Genomic DNA, 24,890 nt, shown 5'->3' on the forward strand with positions numbered 1-24,890 from the left:
AATGGTGCATTCCCATTCAGAGAGGAATCCATTCTAAATTCGACACACTGGACCCTTCACGCAGGTGTACTGTCCCCTGAAAGCTCTCTTTGCTTCCCATGGTTCAGAGTAATACTTATTACCACCACTAGAGGGCTTTTCTTTACAGATACTTTAAGGAGTGTGGACTCATTCTCTGGAGAAACTTGACTTACACTGTCTACCACAAAAAAATACTACCTGTTTTGCCACTGCCCTTAAAAGGTTCTGACGTTAAAGTTCCAAGTCTTTGGACATTTTCAATAAAGATTTGGAATCCTCAAAAAAAGACAAGCTAATAGGTTTTTTTGTTTTGGTTTCTTTTTGACTTCTTTGTTGTTCTTCAAGAATTTCCAGATGTTACCAGATCATAGTCATAGTTCATAGTTCATGGTTCACGGAGTAATTCTCAAAACAACAACAAACAAGACACAACAACAAAGAAATAAAAAGAAAAAAGAATGTGTCAACCATTTTATAGACATTTCTTTCACAATGTCAGTCTATGGTGAAAGAGCCTTTTTGGGTCACAGAGCATTAAGCGACAGACACCATAGTTTTATTTATACAGTTTGGCCACTCTGTTAATTGGCTTCATCACCCAGTGCACTTCCAGGTCTCATCATACATCCAGACTACAACAGTGACGCACGCATGAATCCTGGTCCCCTCATCCCAGTCTTTCTGAACGGGTTTTAGGTTAAAGGCTGAAATAATGTCCATGATAAACACAAGCTGTAAATAATGTAACATTTTGTCCAAAAGCATAAAATGTATCAGTTAATAACCTACTTGAATTGTGAGGTGTGTTTGAAGCGTGAAGCCATTTGTGGTGACAATAGTCATTCATCCATCGTGTAGTTCCTTCGTAGCCTAATATTCGATTTTTAATTCTCATTACTTCATTTTAAGTGAAGAAATCACACAAGTTGTGTTCATTTGTATCGATCGTCTTGCTGAAATGAATGTAAAATCCTGCTGGCATTTGGTTGAGAGAACTCATGCTGATGAGAACTTCGGGGTTGGCCAACACGTACACCACTTCTGTCACACTCCATGAACTGTGTTAAGGTGGTGTTACATGACTGCGTCACAGCAACCTCCTAACCTAAAGAGAGGCATCACAGGGGACTTTCACAACATATTTTCAAAAATCCTTCCTGCCCTGTGTATAAAATTAATTTTGTCTGATGAATAAATTGGTGATGGCTCAAGGTAGTTTATGTAGACGTATCAATGATAGGCAGTGGGTCTGAGAGGAAATCGTTTCCTGCTTTCAGCCACGCAGGTTTTTAACAGATTGCTTTGTTAACCAGGGTGATGGCGAGCGACCACTGCTATCACACAGTAATTGGAACATTTTGTGTCTGCTAATTGCTATGCAGGCTTCATGATCATCGCAATTCTGCTCACCTGTGCCACTGGCATGACTTGTTGATATATGTAGGAGTAAGCGGTGCCATTTTGAGTCGTGTGTTTACTGCTGTATTGTGTTGCATTTCTCTTGATTCTCCTGTAAAACCATGTTGTAAACCCAAGATTCATTGACTTGGCAACCAGTGATCGCAGATAGACGTTTACGACTAAACTGAAGCTTTGACAATTAATGTCATGAATATGTAAGAAAAACCCGCAGCATCAAGGTTGCTTTGTCAACACAAGCCTCATCTCTACATTCTCATCTTGATCATAATATGCTGCCATGCCACAGGCCTAAATAATGAGTATTGTGCATTGAAACCCTTATTATACTCTCCTGCTCATTTCCTTTTCTTCCTCTCCATCTCCCCCACCTCCATCTGTCTCCCTCTCTCTCTCTTCTTCCTCTGCGCCAGCTGCTGCTGCTGCTCCGGAGCCGGAGTGGCGAGTCCCCTCACCCCCCCTGCACAGACAGAGACAAAAGGCCTGATTCGCCTGCTGAACACTGCCCCCTTTCTCCGTCCGTCCCTTCATGAACGACCGTGGTGGTGGTGGAGGTGGCGGCGGGGGCAAAAGGAGGAAACGAGGCCTGGACTGGGACTAAATCTAGGACTGACCCAGTGAAGGAGAGTGAGAGGAGGGGGGAGGGGAGGAGAAGGAAGATGGGGGCTGGAATGGTTAGGTCTAAGTAAGGCAGGTGCTGAGGCCTCTACAGGAAGATTTTGCTTGAATATCTCTCAGGTTGGAAAAAACTCTGACAAGGGTATGCCACATTTACCTCTATATATGCATGAACGTGCATGTCTGCATGTGTGTGTGTCTGTGGGGGTATAGGTAGGCAAGGATGGCATGTAATTGGTAGGAATCTGGGGAGGGAGGGGCATGGATGGCCTGTGTTGCCCATGCCAGGTTGCCTTCTGGGTTTTAACATTCCTTGTCTTTATGTCTGATGAGGGCTACATGCACATCAAGTATTTAGTTTTCTTTGGTGTCATGACTGGAGATATTGCCATCGAATCTAGGGTGAAGGCACTGGGGGATCTGTTTGAAGAAGAGGTCAAGGTACCTGACTAATACCATCATGGTTACTTAAACTTGCATCTTCTGTATTGCCTTAAAGCTTTTTATTCCAACCTTCTTTATTCAAAGTTTTATTATTTTATGATATTTTATGTTTTTTTTACTGCAGTAATGAGTTTAATTTGTATCAAGGTCTCTTTGCTCATCCAAACGTCATCTTTTTGTTGTTGTTTGTATCATAAGGCCTCATTTTCGGACAGCGAATGGGACCTGAAGCAGGAAACTCATTTAAACCCATTTTAATTTCATGTAGACTATTGCTGTCTCTTGTTTCACATACTCTGTAAGAAAAAACACATGTAATCAAGGGAAAATGTTCAAAGTGTTTCCTAGGAGTAAAGTATACGGCTTCTGCCTGTGTGTTTCTGAGGCCGTATTACAGCACAGGGCTTTATGTTGGGTGACCAGAACCAGCTGAAACCGGTTTGAGGCAGATGGAGGGCTGACGGGAACAATGCCGTCTCTGTGCTCCACTGAGGGATAGAGATAGTCCAAGCTACTCCATGGCAGCCCTCCACAGCTCAGCCACTGGCCACCATGGGGCACAGACCCTGCTGCAACTGCTCGCTGCTGGGTGGATGACGGCGGGCTACGCAGCATGGCTCACAGCGAGGGGAGCAGGGAGATTTGGGAAGGGACAGGGGTAGGGGGGACGTGGCTGGCTGGGAGTCTGTGAATCTGCAGCCTAGTGCCTGCCTCACACACACACACACACATACACACACACAGGAGCATGATCAATCTGTCTGTTTGTATGTCTGTGTGCTGCTAGTGGTGCAGAGAATGACTAAGGAGGATCCTCACCAGGACCACCAGCACTCACCAGATCCCTGGATGTAACCTGACCCTGTATTCTGGGCCTTTGCCTTTGTGAGGAAGCAGGACTTTTTCCAGTCAGGGTGGGGTGGATGGCTTTTTGTGGGTTAGTAGTGTTGTGACTGTTTGTTGCAGGATGGAAAAAAGGAAGGAAAGAAGGTTTGGCTAGTGGCTGGAGAGGGACGGAGGCAAGAGGGTGAGGAGTGTCTGATTCTCTTGCATGTTTTCATTATTGCAATTTTATATTACTGAGATTGTAGAAATCTCGTGGATTTGGGGTGGTAATGGTGCATGAATATTAAAATTGTGTTGTTGAGAGGGGTTCTGCGTTGTGTATTTTTCATTTTTCTCTGTATTTAACCTTCATTTACTTTCTACGTCAGGCTGCTCTGGTTGTCATGGCTGTGACTAGCTGTTCTTTCCACCAGGCCTTTCTCTCTCTGCTGCAGCCTCACACAGCTCAGCAGCCATTTTTTCCCCTCATTTCACATCTCGTCTGCCCTTTTCCCTCCATACTATGTCTCCCTCCTTCTGTCATTTTGTTTGTTAACCTCATGATTGCAGCAATCCCATCCCCTGGACAGAGAAATGCTGCTTAATGAAACAAAGATGAGACTACCAAATTTGGGTCTGTGTGTGTGTGTGCAGATGTGGTTGTCAAAAAGCAGTACTGGTTTAACTGCACGTACAATCAGGGTAGCCCCATGGCTGTGCCTTTTGTCACACAAACACATCTCAGACACAGTCCATGTCATTCCAATCATATTGTATCTTTAGTGGCCACTATTAAAAAAATGTGATTTGAAAGACTGACTTTTGGATTATAATCCACTAATAGCAAAAATATTCTAATATTAAAAAATATATAAAACCTAGAGTATTCCAAGAAATGAATATCAAAATATCAAATTAGAGACAATTAAGCATGAAACAATTCATATATGTGCTTGAGAGGTAGACCATCTATAGATCTGGGTCTCTAATATCTAATCTAATATCCCCTGATGAACACCATGAGGTCATCATGTTCAAATTTTTCGCCTGTGATTCCACAGTGTTTCTCAGAAAAATAAAGTGGGACAAATAATCTCAATACAGTGCATACTTGTATGTCAAATGGACTTAAAGTCAAATGGCTTTTCATTATCAGTTTGAGGAGGAGAAGACTCAGCTCAGCCAGCTAATGCGTAATGAACTATCAACAGCCATGAGAGGTCCTTGAATTGTTGGTATTGTGAGAAGGGAAATGACAGTGTTGAAAATGACACCATCGGAGGGTAATCTCCAACAGTCAGCAGTCTTGTCAATGTCAACCATACAAAGTCTGGAACTGCCTTGTTAGTATCTACAACAAATGAAAAGGCCAAATGTAAAACTTAGAGTGGTGATGTTAATAAGTCAACCATCCACCCATGACACCTTTCACCAATCACAGGTCTGACACTTGCACAACAAATAAAACATCTTCTGCATCTAAGATTGCTAATATGTCTCCAATTTGCATAAGCGTTTTTAGTGGAAGTTATCTGATTATCCAGGATTATGCAATTATGTTTATTACTTTATATCGGGGGGGGGGGGGCACTAAGAAGGAGGAAGCTTCACTCACTGTCCAACAGTTAAACATCAGTCAATGTCTGGCTATCTGTGAGTGTCTGTGCCCCCGATGGCACTAGATGGCCCTTGCTGGTAGCTTTTCATTTTGTCGAGAGGACACACACAAAACATTTTCCACTTCACCTCATCTGAGCATTCCTTGCAATACCAGTGTCATTTGCACCTATTTTATTGAAAACTCTCATTTAAAAGTAGATATATTAAGAAACCAAATTCGATTGAGGTGAAAATTGTAGACACACACAACAGTGTTTGTCTATAGTCCTAGGTCTTCTAGTTTTTAATATTTTAATATTTTTGAATGACAAATACAGCCAGAGGCTACCTGCAGATATGGAGAGTTATTTCCTCTCATGCAGGTACAGAATGTACATGACCATTGGCTGTAGTCTTAGTGGTGTGTTTTAGCCCAAAGACAAGCTAAGTGAGGTGGTCCAACAACTGGCCTACACTGATGCAAGTTCTTTGATGTGTGTTTGGTGTATCTTCACCCTTAACACAATAATTAATCTTTGAACACGTCTTTCTTTCTCCAGGTGATCTCCTCATCAGAGCAGGGGCAGGATCATGGGAGATATGAAGACGCCAGACTTTGATGATCTGCTGGCGGCCTTTGACATCCCTGACATGGTGGACCCTAAGGCTGCTATTGAATCTGGCCACCACGATGACCATGATGAACAGCTTAAACAACCCAGCGGAGGAGCAACTACCACTGAAGATGATGCCCACAACCCCTCAACAGGACACGATGTTGGCGTTAGTGTTATTGTCAAGAACATCCGTAACATGGACACAAGTGAACATGGTGAAACAACATCAGACAAGTTTCACTCCCAACCCCACCCCCGTTCTGTTAGCATTGGCAATGGACTTCAAAATGGCTTCTTGCAAACCATTCAAACTGGTACTCACTACAACAAAAATGGATGGAAAGCATCCAGGGAGGAAGGACAACCAGTTTCCAAACCACCATTAACTTTCAGTCAGTTCAGTCCCATCTCCAGTGCTGAAGAGTTTGATGATGATGACAAGATTGAGGTAGACGACCCAGTGGACAAGCAGGGTGGTCAGCCATTTCTTGGGTCCAGCAGTAAGAAAGAGGAACAGAATTCCAAATCTCCTATATCAGTGGACAATGTTTCTAAGCCTGCAACAAAGGACCTAAAACCTGACCAAAACAACAATGGCATTCTGGGAACTTCCAAATGTAACAAAACCTCTCAATTAAGTTTGCTTGAGGAGGACCCTAAGGAAACTGTCCACGACTCTCCAGGTGTGGAATGCATGGAGGGTGATGAGCTATCGGGGACGGGTAGTATGTCAAGCACATCACATATCAAATCAAAGTCATGTGCAAAACTTTCTTCTTGTATAGCTGCCATAGCAGCCCTCAGTGCCAAAAAGGCCAGTGCTACAGACTCTTTGATCCAGGATTCTCCTAAAAAGCAGAAAGAATCCAACCAGGCTAATGAAAATTCCAGAGCTCCAGGGAAGCCACATGAGCAGGAATCAGCCTTGGAGTTTGCAGAGAGGCTGCTATCAAGACAACCAGATAGTCCCTCCAGTGTCAGCAGTGAGGGTAGCATCAAAGGTTCCCCAGCCTCAAGTTCAGACACCACCCCAGTCATTCCAAAAGTCAGGATCAAAACAATCAAGACCTCATCTGGACAGATCAAGCGTACAGTCACTCGCGTCCTCCCCGAGTTTGATCTTGAGAATGTGAAAAAAGGAGAAAATTTCAACAGCCCATCAGTCATGGCTACCACAGGTGCAATTTTCTCAAGATCCTCTTTGCCAGTAGTAGCCACAAGTGGAGGAACATCAATTGAAATAACCAAGCAGATGACCATTAAACCTGTGGCAACAGCCTTCTTGCCAGTCTCAGCTGTTAAGACAGCTGGTTCTCAGGTCATCAACCTGAAGTTGGCGAATAACACCACAGTAAAAGCAACAGTCATTCCTGCTGCTTCAGTGCAAAGTGCCAGCAGTGTCATCCTTAAAGCTGCTAATGCCATCCAGCAACAAACTGTCATGGTACCTGCCTCCAGTCTAGCTACTGCCAAACTTGTACCAAAGACAGTCCATCTTAGTAATCTAAATCTTCTTCCTCAGACAGTGCCCTCCACTGGCTGTGATCTCCAACAGGCCCTGTCCTCCTCCAAACAATCCCAGCAACAACAATCCCAGCAACAAATCAAGCAGCAAACAATTCTTGCTGGCCAGCCCTCAAGGAAACTCTCAAGAGTTCAAGTGTTCACCAGCTCTCAGAGCTCTGTAGTGGATGCCTTCAATAAAGTCCTCAGTAGCATAAATCCTGTCCCTGTGTACATCCCAAACCTCTCTCCACCAAGCTCAGCCTGCATCTCTCTACCTTCTCGTGGCTACAAATGCCTGGAGTGTGGAGACTCCTTTGCTCTTGAAAAGAGCCTGACCCAGCATTACGAACGTCGAAGTGTGCGGATTGAGGTTACCTGCAACCACTGTGCCAAAAGTCTGGTGTTTTACAACAAATGTAGCCTCTTGTCTCATGCTAGGGTCCACAAGGACAAAGGGGTTGTCATGCAGTGCTCACACCTGATCTTAAAACCTATCCCTGCTGACCAGATGATAACCACAACATCCTCATCAGGACCACCTACCATTACAGACACCACGTCCACCTCTCATGCACAGGCACCTGCAGTTCAAATCCAAGGGAAAGTCACAAGCGGTGGGTCCCAAACTGCAGTGATTTCAGCACCATGCAGTGCTCCTCTTGAAGCAGCCATGCCCTTGGAAGATGATGCATCAAAGCTCTGCAGGCACAGTCTTAAGTGTTTGGAGTGTAACGAAATGTTCCAGGATGACAGCTCACTAGCCATGCACTATCAACAAGCTCTGGAGTCCAGTGGGCAGGTGTGTGTATGTATGGCAGCTTTCTCATATTAAATCCCACGTTCTGAAATTCTGGCATTGCGAACAAACATAGCACACGACAGGAAAATGTCTGTCAGGAACTGAGGTAAAACATACAGGAGGCAGGACATGATGCAAAAACTACACTGCAGTCACGCAGGATGTTTGTAACCATGAATAACCAAGTCTTCTGTCATTTCTTAAATTTACTTGATTATTTTGGCATTGACATAACCGACCAAAGTTCCAAAATCTTGTGTCTGAAGCTAAACACGGCATTTTTGTATAAATTACCCTTCTTATTTACCCTTAGACATTTCACACACTCATTCCACTTGCTTGCTGCACGTTTCTTCAGAAAATTACCTGCTCCATTCATATACACAGGCTCAATCGGACATTACAAAGACATTCAACAAAAGAGTTGGCAAGTCAGTTTAATATCCAGTCTGAGAGAGTCCAACATTTGGGCTCTTGCTCCACAGGCTAATGTCTAGATAAGTTCAAGTTTACAAAGAGCTCATGAAAGGAGAACATGTATTTAACCGCAGCTTATTATTACCTCTGGCCAAGGACATAATTTTTTTGAGGGCATCTTTCCTGTCTTTAAGCAAAAAAAAAAAAAAAAAAAAAAATTAAAAATTTCACCAAATTTAGAGGAGGGGTATAGCATGGGCCAAAGAAGAACAAATCACATTCAAGGGAAAATCCATTTAACACAACAAAAAATAGCATTTATTACTTCTGGTGCGGCAGAGTTCGCCTTGGCTGAGATATGCGTTCTCTGTGTGCCCTCCTGTCTTCTAAAATAAGTACAAGGCTTCTTCAGGAAAATAGTCTGCCTTGCACAAGATACTGGGCACACACATGTGATGCAGATTTTCTATACAGCATGACTTAACTTTATTTATAAGGTCCGCAAAAACAAAAAAAAAGTGGGGTATATGGCTTACATCTGGTATTACTGGCTTTAGGTTTTGAGGTTCTATGCTTTGCCACAACGGTTTTAAATGGAACAATTTTTTCAATGAAAAGATGTTCCCAAAAAAAAAAGTGGTCATAGTTGTAGGCTTTCATTTCTAGACAAAGTGTTGCGATTAAGTTTTTCAAAAAGAAAATCCTTTGGCATCTATATCCATGAGATGTAGCCTAAGTAAGATTATATTAAGGGTTTTATAATGGCTTCATGTAAAATTCCATTAGAAAGTACAGTGACATTAAGATAATTTCTACCTCCTTTTCTCTGTGCCTACAGAAAACCTGCACAATCTGCCAAATGCTTCTCCCAAATCAGTGCAGCTTTCTGTCACACCAGCGAATTCACCAGCACAAGTCTCCGTACATCTGCCCCGAGTGCGGAGCCAGCTGCCGTTCTGTCCACTTCCAGTCCCACGTCACCAAGAACTGTTTGCATTATACCCGAAGAGTTGGCTACCGGTCAGTCTAGACTAAAATCAAAGTGACATGTCAGCAGAGTATATGTCAGTATTCTCTCAGATCCAAAATAGTTCTTTAAATGATTGCAAAATCTGATATAATATATGCTAACTGTTTCTTCCAACAAGAAGCATTCTTTGTGCTGACAGTGTGATTGCTCATAATTTCTTTAATGTCCATTTTTGCTTTGGCACAGGGCCACTTTTTCCTAATTACAGTTACATCACATTTGCCTCAGCTTCATAATCCTGTGCCAGTGAAATTATGTATTCCAAATTATTCTTGTGCGGAGAAATGGGTCTCATTTCTATGAGGTGACATCAAAGATACAAGCCATTAAACATACTCAGTGCTTGAGTAATTATATTCTAATTATGGCCCAGAGATTGACCAAAACATGACATTCAAAAGGAACATCTTGTCTAAAAGAAAATTTAAATCTAAAAAAGACAGTCTCTGTGGAGTGCTCCTGAATATAGTCAGAAGTCACCAGTAAGGAAAATAAAAAACTCCAGTCAGAAAAATGAGTTTAACTTTCTTACACACAGTCAACATCTTGGTTGTCTGCCTTTTGCACACTCTTACATTTTCCCCCTCTGCTTACAATCATTTATTCCTGCAGCTGTATCCACTGTAGTGTGATCTTCGCTGACGTTGCAACTCTCAAGTCCCACATCCAGAATACACACTGTGAGATCTTCTATAAATGTCCTCTTTGTCCAATGGCCTTCAAGTCTGCACCTGGAACACACTCCCATGCGTACACACAGCATCCGGGAGTGAAAGCAGGAGAGCCAAAGTAGGTCCAAATGTTAAACACTGACCAAATCTATGGGGTTCTATCTTCTTTCAATGACAAAAGTTTGGTTTTGGAAGTAGCCAAAATGTATTCTAAATCAAATGCAAATTACTTAAAATTGTGCAGTATGCACATAATTTCTCCTCAAAGAAGGAACATATACAGTATCTATTCCCCACATATCCACACACTCTTCCACTCTCACAGTGAAACACCAGTGTAACTTAATAGCTATGTCCAATTTTTTTTTTTTCTAAGAAAAATCACCCTCGCTGCTTCATCAGTAGGATTAGACATGGTGGCTTTACTTGGGTTTGATTTTTCCACACAGAATCCACTTTAGCTGGCACTGATGACGATTCTGGTGATCAGAAGCTTGTGCTCTTTCCCCAAGCTTAAGGGTAAAGGTTAAAGTTCAGTTCCACTCTCCATCTTGAATTGTCTCACCTTGCCTCATGAAAGAATCACCAAACTTTCAGAAGTGGTACATGCGATCGATAAGGCTGGAGACAGGATAGTAATCAAAATATGTCTGATCAGCCTATAATTTAAGTAAGTGGTATGAGGCAAAAACTCTCTCGCCTTATCTTTCCTTATCCGTGTCTTTCAGGGTTATATATAAGTGTTCCATGTGTGATACGGTGTTCACTCTGCAGTCTCTGCTCTACACACACTTCGACCAGCACGTTGTCAATCATAAAGTTTCGGTGTTCAAATGCCCTGACTGCTCCATGCACTATGCACAGAAACAGCTTATGCTAGACCACATAAAGGTAAGAACATTTTTTAGAAATTTAATGCTGTGTTTTTCTATTCCAAATTTCTTTATTAAGGTGTGCCAAAATGTCAATATTTGTGAATCCTTCCCAGGCCATCCATGGAACTCTGAAGACTGTTGAAGGTCCACCAAACTTGGGTATCAACCTTCCTCTCAGCACAAAGCCAACGAATTCAAACAGCACCAACAACAGCAGTGCCAGTACCAATAACAATAACAAAGATGGAGGAACTGTAAATGGTCAAAAAAAGGGGGAAAAGAAGCCTGCACCTTCTTCATTAAAAAAGATTAACAGTAACGTTTCAGGGGAGGTCAAGAACCCTCCTGGCTCAGCATATACATGTGGAGAATGCAACAGCCTCTTCAGTTCCAGGGAGGTCTATTTGGCACACATGAGGCGTGAGCATGGCAAGGTATGTGGCTTTTTTATAATCTTTGAGCCAACAAATATCAGAACGATTATGAGATGATATCACACATAGAAACACAACGCATAAATATAACCGTTCTGTTTCATATCACAGATATTGAAGAAGCACCCATGTCGACAGTGCGACAAGTCCTTCAGTTCCCCCCACAGTCTTTGCCGACATAACCGTCTCAAACACAAGGGGCTGAGGAAAGTTTACACCTGCCCGTGAGTACGCATAATGATCCTTAAGGCAGCTGTAATTGATGTTTTTTTTACTGTATCAAAAGAGAAAGCATAATGTCAACAAGAACAAATTGGGCCTGAAATGCAATTTTGATTAAGATGTTGTTCTGCTAATTCCGCATCTGTAAATAACAAACTACTCGCTAACAATGCGGCCATGTCAATCTAAATTTCCAATGTCACCGATGGCTCCAAGTGGCAAAAATACCAGTCAATGTGGGTTCAGTGGTTCAGCATGATCTCTGTGCACACAAATTGCTGCCTCATAATTACCTGTCACTAAGGAAGATGCAGTAACCAGTTGGCTCTTCACTCAGAGTTTCTGTGTCAAGCGCATGATAGACAGCCTTGCTTTGATAATCCCAAAAGTTTTGGGGCACCTAATGCTCCTGCTTGCATGCACCAGGCTTGAAGCCCTTCCAGGATGCCATGAAATTTGCCAAAATCACACAACATAGTAAATTAATATAGGAAAAATAGAGCAAAAAAAAAAACCAAACAACAACATCAGTTGAGATCCAGTTACGAGGTGTCTGGCAGCTGAAAGTAAAATTAAAATCCCCAAACTGACATCCTTAGTTTATACTCATAAGACCACAGATTTGACAGATTGGCAGTAAGAAAGCTGTTGTTAAAATAACAAAATTGAGTCAAGTTTGTTTTAGCTGGGTGCAGTCCCAGTGCCAAAGCCCAGAAAAGTTGAACAAGTGACTGCTTTTGGAAAAACACAACCTCCTGTTAAGCTGCAGCTGCCAATCATGTAAAGTGAAGACCGGACAAGCAGAATCCCAGGGATTGAAGCCTCTTCTCCATGTATCATTCGGCTGATTCCTTAGTAAAATGAGACTAGAAGGTGAAATAATTGGTATTTTATTGCACTTTATTAGGCACTGTCCAACTCTGAGTCAACCCTTCACCAAAAGACTGCTGCTGGATCAGCACATTCAGCTGATGCACCCTGAGGGGAAGACTGCCAGCTCTGATGACATGGCTGCTTTACCTGACAAGAAATCGGTACTGAGGCACACACATTAAAGTCCTTGATCTTGCAAGTCATTTTCAAAAGGTCCCTGATCACTTTTAAATTATCTTTCAATCTCCTGTACAGACCCTCAAGAGGAAACCAGAAGAGGATGAGGGGTCTCCAGCATTAAACCACAGAGGCTCTGACTCACAACCATTGAAGAGACTCAAAGTGAACATCCCCAAAGTTCACAAGTGTGCCGTCTGTGGCTTCACCACAGAAGACCTTACTGCTTTCCACAAGCACATTCCCCAGCACAAGTCTGACGGCTCGTCCTACCAGTGTCAGGAATGCGGTCTCTGCTACACCTCCCACCGCTCACAGGCCCGACACCTCTTCATAGTCCATCGACTGAAGGAGCCACAAGGCCTGGGCCGATACAACGGACGGGGTAAGGATGACGACGAGAGTCAAAGAGAGAACCAGTTGGATGTTGCAGTTGACAACAATGATGGGACAGTAAATACCAAATGTAAAGTTTGTGGGAAGCTGTTTGAAACAGAGGGAAACCTGAACACTCACATGAGGACACATGGGATGGCGTTCATAAAATCAAAGCGATTAAGCACGGCCGAGAAGTGAAAAAGATGCACTTTTCAACCATTCCATCTAAATCTTTGAGTGAAACATGGAGTCACATTTGTAGACAACACACAGCATTTCTACTGGCTGGTCATACTGCATATAAATATGTACATGTAGCGTACAACAATATGTATACGATATACACACCAAAATATGTAATATACAGTATATCAGAGTCACTTTATGTGTCTAAGTGAATCGAACAAAATAGTTTTTGTACACACATAAGTGTTTCTATACGCCTTGAATAGATCTTTTTTTTATAGAAGAGCTTTTTATTTTGAACAGTTTACATTGTTGTCTTCTTACTAGACTAGAAAATGTATGAATATATAGATGACACGGGATCAATCCTGTAGTTAGCAGTATTTTGGATTTTTAATGCTGCTATTGTCCAATGAATGTCTTTAGGGTGCTTCATGTCCCCCCATGTTCCCCCACGGTCACACTGATGCCGGGATCAAACTACATGACATTTAGTGTCTACCAATGATTGTCAGACTTAGCAATCTATAAGTAATACCATAAACTGATATTATTTCCAGAACTTTTCTTGATGATCAAAAATCCCATTGTGTTAATATTTTGAGAAGGCACCAACTGTCACCCCTTCAACATTATCACAACATCATTACGAAGCTATTTGGTCTAAAATATGGTGATATTTAATGTATCGCCCAACCCTGTTACTTCTCGTAAATGAAAATCACATCCTGGTTATAAGACATTGTCCTTTATGGCGACTTTTCTACTGTAGCTGAGTGCTAATATTACCTGGGAATGACAGCATAGCTTAGCTAACCGGCTACTCACCAGGTTGCTGAATTATCACTGCTAATTCTCGCCAAAATTGATCCTTTGTGACTGTCTTGGGTGTCCCCTCGACGAAACTTTAAAAAGGCAGGTGTATTTTAGCCACTGCTTCAAGAAACACTTCCTCCGGTCAATTATTCCACCTGACAGTAAACACGTCACCCTTTTCATCCAACTCCATGTTTACATCTGCGCGCTGGAAAGCTCCCTGTCGTCTTATTGGTTAATGTAAATCAGAGACGTCACACCGATTGAAGACCGGGGGGGCACGATTTTTAATGCCGCGTTTTTTAAATTTAGATTTTGTTCATCATTTGTTATATTTACTCGTAATTTAGCATACAAATATCAACAGCGTGTATCTAAAATCCAACGTGTTCTTGTAATTTATGATAGAATATACCTCCGAAATTCACGAACACCCCTTCTCCTGTTGGTGGTTTCTCCCAGCGGAAGGTAAACAAGCTGATAAGCATGAGAGGTCAGGCCGACAGAAAGTTGTGAGTTGAACAGCAACCCCGTTTTTGGACGTGATGAAATGAAGTGAACAATCCTCAGTGCATTTAATCGATATAGTTTGCTTTGCAAAAGCCTGCGGCAGCTGAAGTTGTCAGCATCTTCAATCAAATTGTTTTAGATCGCTTGCTAATCACGGCTAAAGCGTTTAGTATATTAGGGAGACGTGATTAAACGTGATGTCAGTGAGCTGATAATTTTACCTCCGTTATCACAGCCAAAGCCATTAGCAAAACAATGAATCATATTACATGACGGGTCCAGATGACTAGAGAAAGCCCTGTTGCCCCTCGTCAGGTGCTTGGTAGTGGAAGTCATTGGTCATAATACAACAGGGGAGACATTGTAGTTATAGTTCCTCATGGTAAATATATCACAGTGATTTGTCTTATTTGTTTTTTTGTTTTTTGATGATAATGATGATCAGCATCATCATGAAAAACGTCATAGATGTTTTTGTTGTTTTTGGCTTGTTTGTTTGTTTGCCTCTCAAGAATTTTGGCTTGCATGATACCCCTGAAATCAAGCAACACTTCCCCCCGCATGTTGCAAGAATGTTATATGAAGTCAAAAAGACTTCCCAGATGGTTCGTGGCTGTTTTTGCTTTATGTCTTTCTGCAGTTTAATCCCGGCATCGGCAATTTAAAGTAGACTCTGACGTTACCATTCGACATTCACATTATATGTCCTTAATTTTCTTGGATTACGCTTCTCTCTAAACCCAGAGAGAGCTACTGTGGTTCCACTGGAGACGTTCTAATACATCCTGAAACTATTGATCCTGAAACTGTGTCTTCACATAAATAAGTGAGAAAAAGACTGGATTAAATATCCGTTCCCGGGACAATCAAAGGTTAAACCCATTTTAGCTGAATTCCCATTCTACCTGGTCCACCTAATGTAATTTACCTATCAAATAAACACAAAAATAACAGGAATCCATTTTAAGTATGAGCCCCTCATGTTTAGGATGATTAAGTCAAGCAAATGTCTTCTAAAGACAAAAACTTGGGCCAAATTTTAATTTGCATTAAAAATGTATTTTTTTTAAAGTCGTGAGACTTTTTTTTTTTTATATTTCACAATGTCATTCCTGTCTTCAAATGTATATGGCAGCTCTTTGTGATTACAACTCACTTAAAAATATTTATTTACCTTAATATTGAAAATATAAGATACAAAGCACTTGCCTTTCCTATGAGAGTGTCCTTTACAGCATAACGGTACTCTCGTTTTGAGGACAATATTTTGTTTTCATGTTGCATTTTTTTTGTGTATGTTTCTTTCTAATGTGAAATGCTAATGAATGTTTGTTGAGAGGAATTTACACTGGGCAAAGATCTTGGTTGAAGAAAAAAAATACTTCCGAGAATGTAAACTTGGCTGTGTTTGGGAAGAACTACAACCAGTTTGAACAATAACTTTGAAGAGGCATGAGAAAGCCATCTCAAGTATGTTTTCCATTGCTGTCTTTTGTTACAGGCTTTTCTGTAATTTAGGATAGTAGGTTTTCTTCTCCAATGATAAGACTTTCAGTGTCTTGCGCTGTAAAACTGCATGTGAGAAGCAGTCTGTGAATTGTTGATTAGAATGTGTCTTGCTGCTGCTGCTGCTGCTGCTGCTCTTTTTAGAGATTCCTGATGCTTGTGTAAAATGCTGTGTTTTATGTCAATAAAAGATGAAAGGTGAAGATCTGATGTCATCTACACACGAGGCATCAGCTCTTTTGGAAATATATCTGAAATCCTTTCATGATAATACGTATTTGTGTTTACAGCCCTGTTTTGGTCACTTACTCCATGTTAAAACTGCATTAAACGACGTCTTTATGTTTTTAATGATTTGGAAAAAAGCAAGGCTTTCCACCTCATGTTGTAACTTGTTTCTGTTTCTTCTCCGTCTCAGTCAACAGTTAATATCAGTTGTTTCATTACCTACAATACATTCTGTTCCTCTAATCAACAAATTTGAATGCACCAGTTGCTTGTATTTTACCACTTGTGCCAGCAGAGGCCACTGTTGCTCAGCAAAACCATACAATGCTGCTTTAATATAGCTTCTTTGTAAGAACACTGCGTGCAGCTTGTTGCTCGGCCCTGAATTATGATGATCAATGAATACTTTGCTCATCTAACATCCCTCCTCAACCCCACTTGACAGAATATCTGTATAAGCATAATCCAGGCTTAGGAAGAAGATTTGGTTGTATGTAATAGTTAAGTATTTGGTCTGTGTGTATGATTATATGTCTAATGATTATCTGAAGGTAAAACTCAACAAAATGGAGTAAAATGTTATAAAAACTTGAAATCAGTTCCTTATCATTATTGGCACCGATGGGCACATATAAGAGCACACAAATTCAAATTAATGACATTCTTGGTACATCATGTATGAAGGCGATGTTAGTTCAAATAATGTGCATTCATGTAGATTTTTAGGACAAGTTCCCCCTCTAGTGGCCAATGTTGCTTTATTTCCTGTTGTTTAACTTGAGAACACTGTGCCTCAGTAATGACATGTTCTTACACATACATTTGTTCTCACACACTATATCAATATCAACTATATCAATTTATTCAAATAGACAGTAATAGATAGAAAATAAAGTCTGATGGGAAATTTGAACTTCTTGTTCCTTTATCTATTGTTTACCTGAAGGCTGACTCAGTCCTACAGTATGTAAGAACAAGTTTGTGTTTAAGAAAATCAGATTTTGCTTTTTTAAAGGTTTTTTAGCGCGCGCGTGTGTGTGTGTGTAAAATGTGATGTGCTTACATGTGATTTTCCAGTTGAGTCTTATTCAGAGAACAATACTCCAGCACAGAACACACTCTATATAGCTTGATTAAAATATATATGCGCAAACAAGCATGAAAAAGTAGGATCAAATTAACAAGACGGATACAACGTGTCTTTACAACAACTGCTTGAGGACGTGGATGGCTTCACTAATTCTGTTAATTCCGTGTAGTGACATAAACGCATCCTGGACCTTTTTTGTTACCCACTCATCCTCGTGTAACTGTATCCTTTCACACCTGCTCTAGAGCCCCAGTTACCAAGGAAGTTTTACAAACCATGGAAGATTAATTCTTTCTCCACAACGTGTCCCTCTACTATGTTATTTAAACACCTGCTACAACAATAAGATGTAGTCTGATGTATAATGGCCCCGGGTTGGGTGGCATTGCCTCTGGTAGCAGCTTGTGTACTGCTGGAGCAAACACAGGCCCTGGATGTGTCTGAGAGATGTATGATGGATACCAACACTTTCCTCTGGGAAATCAACCAGGACAGGCCAAAGGAATATGCTGTCTTCAGTAAGTCCTGACTTTTTAGTTCTTCCAGACTGACTTTGCAGAACATTGCAGAACATTCAAACATTCAGTTCTATTAGCAGAGGCCAAATTACTTCCAGCTGTTCTTTTAGAGAGCCACTTCAGTTAAGAGTTCACAATAGCAGTTAAGTGGTTCAGGAATCACCTCAGACTGACCATATGAACATACTTTTAAAAAATTCTAAGATATTTTTATTAAGGTTTGTAGTCTAACATTTCACAGAGGTGTAATACAACAAACTACAGTTGCTGTTTGACATGTACATTTTTTTTTAATTATCAATGTTTGTATCAAATATTTACTTAGAGGGGTTGAGAACACTCATTTATGACAAAGCTTGTTTAAGTTGCTTATTAATTAGACAAGCTTTTAGTCAGACCTAGGTTCATATGTCTTCATGTTTTACACCTTGTTTTGTGTTTAATATTGTTTATTCTTTTTTATATTATTTTTTTTATACTTCTAAGGTTTTTTTAAAAAATAAATCTCACTAATTTTACGTATTCATTTTAACCATAAAGACCCAGTTTAAAACAACGCGGATTCAAAATATTTCTCTCAAGCATCTTCAACATGACGAATCTCACACAAAGTGCAATATTTGTCATGACTGAAACTCGTACTGACAGGCTACTGTTACAGCTTCAGTGTCCAGCTACACAACTGAATAGAATATACGTTTACAAGCTGTTTCAAATAGCAGAGGACTGATTGTTTTGGTTCATGTGAGCTTCCTAATACTCAGAAGTAGAAGAAGAATTGCAAACAAAACTAGATTCCTTGTCATCGTCTGAAATATAAAAACTCATCACAGGATTTCCATGAATCAAAATCATTACATTGGACCTCTTGGATGTTTTTGAGTAAAAGAAAAAAGAAAAAAGAAGAAGTAAGCAAACATTTTGTTTGTATCAGATGCCAGTTGTGGTAAAATGACGTTCCCGATTTCTGATTTTCCTGCATTAGAAATGTTACTATTGATCTATAGAGGCAGAACCATGATTAAGACATGAGCGTTCATGCTATTGTATTTGCAGTGTTTGATGCTTTTGGTAAGACTGGCAGCAACGTTGAGGGAGGTAACACCAACCGGCCAGGCTTGCTGCAGCAGTGCCGCTCCGCCCGAGGGCCCACCTTCTCTGGGCGGTACTGCCAAGTGTTCCTCCGGCAGGTAGTAACAAAAACTACATGTTAGAAGAGATAATATCCGATGCTTGCAGTACCAGGTGAGTGGATGAAATGTTCTACCACCACAGGGAACAGTCCAGTACTTTGTGGGCATTTGTGTTCCGGACTCTTGTGAGGAAGAAGACGTGCAAATGCTGGTGGTGTACGGTTGGTGATTAATTAGTATCCTATTATTCTGCATTCACAGCAACATTATATCACTCCCATATGTTTTACTTGTTTCCCTTTTGAACAGGGAGGTTTCAGTTTGGCCAGACGTCTCTCATCCCTCCGTTACCCTCCATCCTGGTCAATCAGTCCACTCAGGAACTGATCATGGCACACTGTTTATCTGACAGCATTGAACCTGATGCATCAGAAGTCACGTGCCTGTAAGAGTACGAGCGGATAACCTTTGTTACACTCTTTACCGTTGGCCTTCCCCTAAATCAAAGCCCTTCTCTCCTGCAGGCTTGTGTGTTGTGGAATGGTAGCACTCCCTCTTGCTGCTACCTTGATCGCAGCTATAATCAGGTGGCAGCAGAGGAAAGCGGTCACTCCTGCGGAAGAGTCTTCCTCTTTAAATGCTGGCTTCAACTTGTATGGGACTCTGATGATGAATGGCTCCTTTTGCAGTGAAATAAAGAACAGTACCTCAGAAGAAAATCGTAAGTACAATGTGCATTATGTGTTTTTTACATGGCAGGATTCATGACAGATCTATAGCTAATATCAAAGTAAGCAAATGCACAAGAAAAGTATTGCATTATCGCATACAGAATCCCAGAGTGCCAAGTGAGAGAGAGAAAAAAGAATACTTTATATTCAAAAGATATTTGTTGATCCTACAATTTAATTAAATTATGGCCCAGAGACATAACTTGTTGCCATACTTTGATTCATTTTTGGCCATTAGATACAACTTGTTATATCTTGACGCCATGAATGAATAAAAAATGTGTGAAAAAGTTATGTTTAGTGACCAGAAACTTTATTTATTTATATTTAGTGGTGAGAGATGATCTGAGGAACAGCTTAGGTATATTTATCTCTCTCTCTGGCCACTCAGTAGTTGTTGGTGAAAACTCACAGCTTATTTTATCCAGACACTGTCTGATTGACAGCCATCACAGACAGCAGCAGGCGCAGATCGCGGTGTTTTCCTCGAGGCTGTGTACTCCAGTGCCTTCAGGCGTTCTCTCTTCAGAACACCAGCAAGGGTGTCTTAAGCACCTCCTCGTCGGCGTCAGAAGGAGCCTTCTCCTCCTTGAATGGCATCCGTGTTCTCAGCCTGTTATGGATCATCTGTGGTCATTCTGCACAGTTCCCCGTCATTAACAGCCTGGGTAGGCCAGAACTGAACCTGCCTTATAAAACTCAATCAGTGCTCAGTCAGTTCACTCATACTGCACTGTCCTCACTGTAGATAACTACAAAAACTGGAGGGAAACTGCTGAGAGCAACCCTGTGTATGTGTTAGCTATCAGTGGGCCTGTGTTTCTGGCTGTCGACTCCTTCCTCCTGCTGGGGTGAGGCTGAACCCACATCAGACCATGCTCTGTATGAGTTTTAAGTTGCTGGTTGCCAAAGTAGCTTCTTTGTTTCAGGGGTCTCCTAAGTGCCAGGTCTCTGCTGGCCTCCATCCACAGAGCTGAAGACAAACTGAGTCCAGGTCTGGTGGCCAACTACCTCTTCAAGAGGATTAAAAGGTACTCAGAGCTAAAGTGTGATTATTAAGTTGAATTGAAGCAGGATTTCTCTCACACTGAGCAATCCATAATATGTTTGTACCCCAAACTCCAGTTAGTTTGCCTCGCTCTGTAGGCCATGACACCAAGTGCGTGTGTGTGTGTGTGTGTGTGTGTGTGTGTGTGTGTGTGTGTGTGTGTGTGCGTGTGTGCGTGTGTGCGTGTGTGTGTGTGCGTGTGTGTGTGTGTGTGTGTGTCCTTAAAAGGTCTAGGTGTAGGTAGCCACAGAAAATGTGAACTGTCGTTGTTTGTTTTCACGACAGGATTCAACCACTGCATCTGTTCATTATGTGTCTCACCATTGGCCTCATCTCACTGGTCCACTGGGGGCCTTACTGGTTCCCATTTCTGGATGCATTAATGGATTGCAAGACATACTGGTGGGCTAACTTGCTATTGGTCAGCAATCTCATCCCAATTCACGAGATAGTGAGTTTAATCAATCATTCAGACTTATATGTGTTTGATTATTAAATATCTCTAAACTGACCCGTTGTTGGTATGCTCCAACCTTTCTGCAGTGTGTTCCCTGGACATGGTACCTCTCTCTAGACTTCCAGTGCTACGCCACCACTCCTCTGCTGGTCTATTTTTACAGACTGTATGTGCATGTGCTTTTATATGATTGTAAAATGTTGTAATTTTTTTGGGGGGATAATTTGTCTCCTACTCTTTATCAGGAACAGAGGGGTGTTTGCTGTTGTGGCAGGAGGCCTCCTGTTGATGACCACGCTGGCTGGTTCTGTACTAACAGCATTCATGCAGCTGCCAGTTTTCCAGCCGTCTACACTGTGAGACTGATAGGAGCCAAATATATAAAATACAATTTCATTTAGATGTCTTATACCCTTTTTAAGGTGGATAAAAACACCCACTAATGAGACTTTTTCCTTCAGTGTGAAAGGGTACAACCAGCTTTCATTTCTGGGTCAAACGGCTCTCCAGTAGTCGCTGGTGTTTATCGGCTCCAGCTCAGAGTTATAGGAACATGACACTCAAATGGAGACACAAATTTTCACCCTTCCTCAAAGTTATGATGTGAATTGCTCGCACACAACCATTGTAAACACACCTGCTCAAGACACACTGCTGCTACACTGAACTTTTATATAACCTACTGTACAAGCTACACACAGCCTGTGGAGAGTCCCAGGTCTCCAAGAATGAGTAATGGGTGTAAAATGGCAGCTGGTTATGCAATTTTATTTTTTCTATTTAAAAACTTAACTGTACTGTTGCAATTAAATAAACACTGTCCACCAACTAGCAATAACATTTTCCTGACCATCCAATGATTGTTCTATGTATTTATTTTCCAGGACATCTGAGAATTATGTCTTGTATTACTATGTGAAACCCTACACCAGATATGGACCATTTCTAATTGGAATCTTGACTGGAATTTACCTGACAACAAAGAAAGACCGGCTCTTGAAGAAGAGGGTGAGGATATAATCAAGCCACACCAAATGATACACGCCGCCGCACTGACGTTTGTCGTGTCTCATTGTTGCTCCAGTGGCAGGCGGCTCTCGGTTGGTTGTGCTGTCTGTCAATCATGGCTGTGGTGGTTGGGTTGGCCTACATCCTCAGGGAGACCCCAGCTTATCCCTCTCTGCCACATGCCCTCTACCAGGGGCTACACAGACCCCTCTGGGCACTGGCTATAACCTGGATCATACTGGCCTGTGAGGAGGGCTACGGAGGTAAATAAGGCTTTAGAGTACCGTGGTTGGTTGGTTGGTTGGTTGGTTGGTTGGTTGGTTGTAGGGTGAGTTGTTTGTAGAAACCAGTCAACTCATCTCGTGTTTCTTTTGGTTTCTAGGCCTCATCAAGAGCCTCTTGTCATTGGGTCTCTGGGTTCCTCTTACCAACATCAGTTTTGCCTGCTATCTGATACATCCTGTCTTCATCATCCTCTATATTGGCCTGCAAGAGACCCCGATCCACTACACAGACATTAACTTTGTGAGTTCTTGACAAAGTTTCATGAATTCAATGCTAATCCACAATTTTGGCTTCTCTGTGCCTTTTTAACCTCCTATACTATCCATCTGCTTTCTCCTGTAGATGTATCTGTTCCTTGGTCACCTGGTTCTCACACTGGTGGTGAGCTACATGTTAACTGTGCTGGTGGAGAAGCCTTACCTCCATCTGAAATGGAACCAAACGCAGAAATAGTTCAGTAGCTGAATGAAGACTTGCCCAGCTTTAACACACCTATTTCTAAATTCTTTGTAAGCTGACTGTCCTATTATTGCCATCATAAACATTTAAAAAGAATAAATGTTAGTCTGGGTAGTTGTTGAGTATGGTAAATGATAGTTTCTGGGTTGTTGTTGTTGTTGTTTTTTTGCATTACTTTAAGTAAGTAGTATAAGTAATGATAACAATACGTAGAAGTAGGTTTTACATCAACCACAAATCTGATGTCGTTGTGGATGTAGTTCAAAGTAGTTCCCTCCTCTGAGCTCATCCAAAATGGATTAAGTTTCTCTAAGTTTCTCTAAGGACAAAGATGTCAAATAGGATTATTTGTCACTTAGATACACTTTCCCCCATACAGCATCGGTCTTTTTAGATGCAGCAAAGAGAACCATCTCCTAATGTAACAACAAAATACAAGACAACAAGAAGGGGCTGTCTTGTGATGATCCTTATCTTATTTCCCACCATCATTCTCCCGCGTTTCTAAATTTCCAACAGCACAACCTGTGTTCACTGCATTTGCCATAACAGTGAGTCAGAATCCACAAGTGACTGTGACTCAGCTGGTGAGGTCACAACAAAGGTTTTTAGTTTCTTGTGACGCAAAAAAATCACACTCCTATGTTTCCATTCTAGCAGCCGAGCTACGCAGGGAATGCTCTCCTCTTTACGTTGCATGTCGCTGAGTAATGCCTGGTGTGATGCTTCAAAGACATGAAGGAATGTCTGAATCCCTCTGCTGTCGTTCATCTCCGCCACTGGCTTACTAACACAACAATCACGGAGTGATGCTTGGTGGTGTAACACTATAATTTACTTGCTAAAGTACCCTAAAATAGCTTAAACTCACCGGATTAACATGGTACATCCAGAAAATCCAGATTGTTAAGGAGCAGAAACACGCAAGTATTCTGTTTTTGTAAATAATGTCAATTTTCTTATGAGGCCCTTAGTTAACTTTGTCAAAACTTTTATTAAACATCTTAATATCTTCATGCTTCATTGGCATGTCAAATTGTGAATATTTCCAGCAGAATAGTTGGTGGTAAGGAAGACACCCCCCCCCACACACACACACACACACACACACATACACCCAGTGATGTCTATACAGCCCACCTCCCTGATAAATGCATTACCAAACTCCTCACCCTGATTGTTTACTTGTGTTCTATTTTAGCCTGGACCACGATGTGCTCTAAAAGTAATGCCAAAAATGGTTTGCAATGTCTTTTATAACATTTAGGCAGAGCGGGTGTGTCTCATGTGGCCCTCCAGCTTGAACTGCTCCTGTAAAACCTCCTTTAAGTGACCCTTTTACACGCCTGCACAAACAAAACAGGGCTGTGACGTGCACGTCTTCCGTGTGCGCAACCCACCGTTCTCCACCTGACTCTGTCCAGGGACTTAGGAGGGAAGGAGAGCAGACGCCAGGTGGAGAAGGAAAGGGCAACAACGTGGTGTAAAAATATATCGTGCTTTGGTAAGATGACACCTCTCTCTCCATCATTGCATGATTCCACGAGGCCACAAAGTCTGATCCAGAACGCCACAACAACATACTCAAGATGGTGTAACATGTCTGAGGCTGGTAGAAACTTTTCAAGTGCTTTACAACAGCTGTTAGAGTTCCACTGAGACCATAATTGAGGCTTTTGTCTGATAAGTTATTAACATAACGACTCATCTATACCTGCAATTAAATAAAATGTTTTAGTTATAATGAAATACACTCCTTCCAGCTACAGAGCACAAAATAATAATAATAATAATAATAATAATAATAATAATAATAATAATAATAATACATATTTTAGATGTGACTAACTACACAAGGTTTTTCTAATTGCACCTGCAAAATTAGCTTCTTATTGCTGTTGTTTCTTTTTGTAGTGAGTAAATAAATAAATAAATGAGACAATAAATAAATACATAAATAAATAAATAATATGCCCTCAGCTGTTCTCCC

At 41.3% G+C, this 24,890-nt stretch overlaps 2 protein-coding genes and 1 long non-coding RNA gene across 5 annotated transcripts; 2 read left to right on the top strand and 1 right to left on the bottom strand.

Annotated features, from left to right (window-relative positions):
- Positions 1 to 464: 464 nt before the first annotated feature.
- LOC147243876 (uncharacterized) lies at positions 465 to 14,120 on the bottom strand. Its single transcript, XR_015110351.1, has 3 exons — positions 13,940 to 14,120; positions 1,812 to 1,900; positions 465 to 1,126 (listed from the first exon to the last, which is right to left on the bottom strand). It is a non-coding gene; the product is annotated as an uncharacterized LOC147243876 (long non-coding RNA).
- On the top strand, positions 1,970 to 16,931 carry znf532 (zinc finger protein 532). Of its 3 annotated transcripts, none has more exons than XM_086186972.1 (9): positions 1,970 to 2,200; positions 5,487 to 7,848; positions 9,104 to 9,285; positions 9,908 to 10,084; positions 10,695 to 10,857; positions 10,955 to 11,275; positions 11,387 to 11,499; positions 12,405 to 12,531; positions 12,626 to 16,931. In XM_086186972.1, exons 2-9 carry the CDS (start codon positions 5,518 to 5,520, stop codon positions 13,121 to 13,123), a joined length of 3,912 nt encoding a protein of 1,303 aa, XP_086043098.1. In that variant the 5' UTR covers positions 1,970 to 2,200; positions 5,487 to 5,517; the 3' UTR covers positions 13,124 to 16,931. The 3 variants fall into 3 exon arrangements, with proteins under 3 accessions (XP_086043098.1, XP_086043099.1, XP_086043096.1); XM_086186973.1 differs by lacking the exon at positions 1,970 to 2,200 and adding an exon at positions 2,334 to 2,499; XM_086186970.1 differs by lacking the exon at positions 1,970 to 2,200 and adding an exon at positions 3,222 to 3,529.
- A 694-nt stretch (positions 16,932 to 17,625) lies between these two features.
- oacyl (O-acyltransferase like) lies at positions 17,626 to 22,950 on the top strand. Its single transcript, XM_086187477.1, has 15 exons — positions 17,626 to 17,779; positions 18,836 to 18,969; positions 19,055 to 19,133; positions 19,222 to 19,357; positions 19,437 to 19,633; positions 20,099 to 20,311; positions 20,392 to 20,494; positions 20,573 to 20,674; positions 20,977 to 21,142; positions 21,235 to 21,314; positions 21,394 to 21,504; positions 22,033 to 22,156; positions 22,233 to 22,419; positions 22,539 to 22,681; positions 22,784 to 22,950. The coding sequence occupies exons 1-15, from the start codon at positions 17,626 to 17,628 to the stop codon at positions 22,892 to 22,894; spliced, it is 2,040 nt and encodes a 679-aa protein (XP_086043603.1). The 3' UTR covers positions 22,895 to 22,950.
- Positions 22,951 to 24,890: the final 1,940 nt, after the last annotated feature.

This window comes from Aulostomus chinensis, chromosome 19, assembly GCF_037954235.1.
Source record: "Aulostomus chinensis isolate RoL2024-O1b breed Wild chromosome 19, RoL_Achi_v1.0, whole genome shotgun sequence".
Lineage (NCBI taxonomy): Eukaryota > Metazoa > Chordata > Actinopteri > Syngnathiformes > Aulostomidae > Aulostomus > Aulostomus chinensis.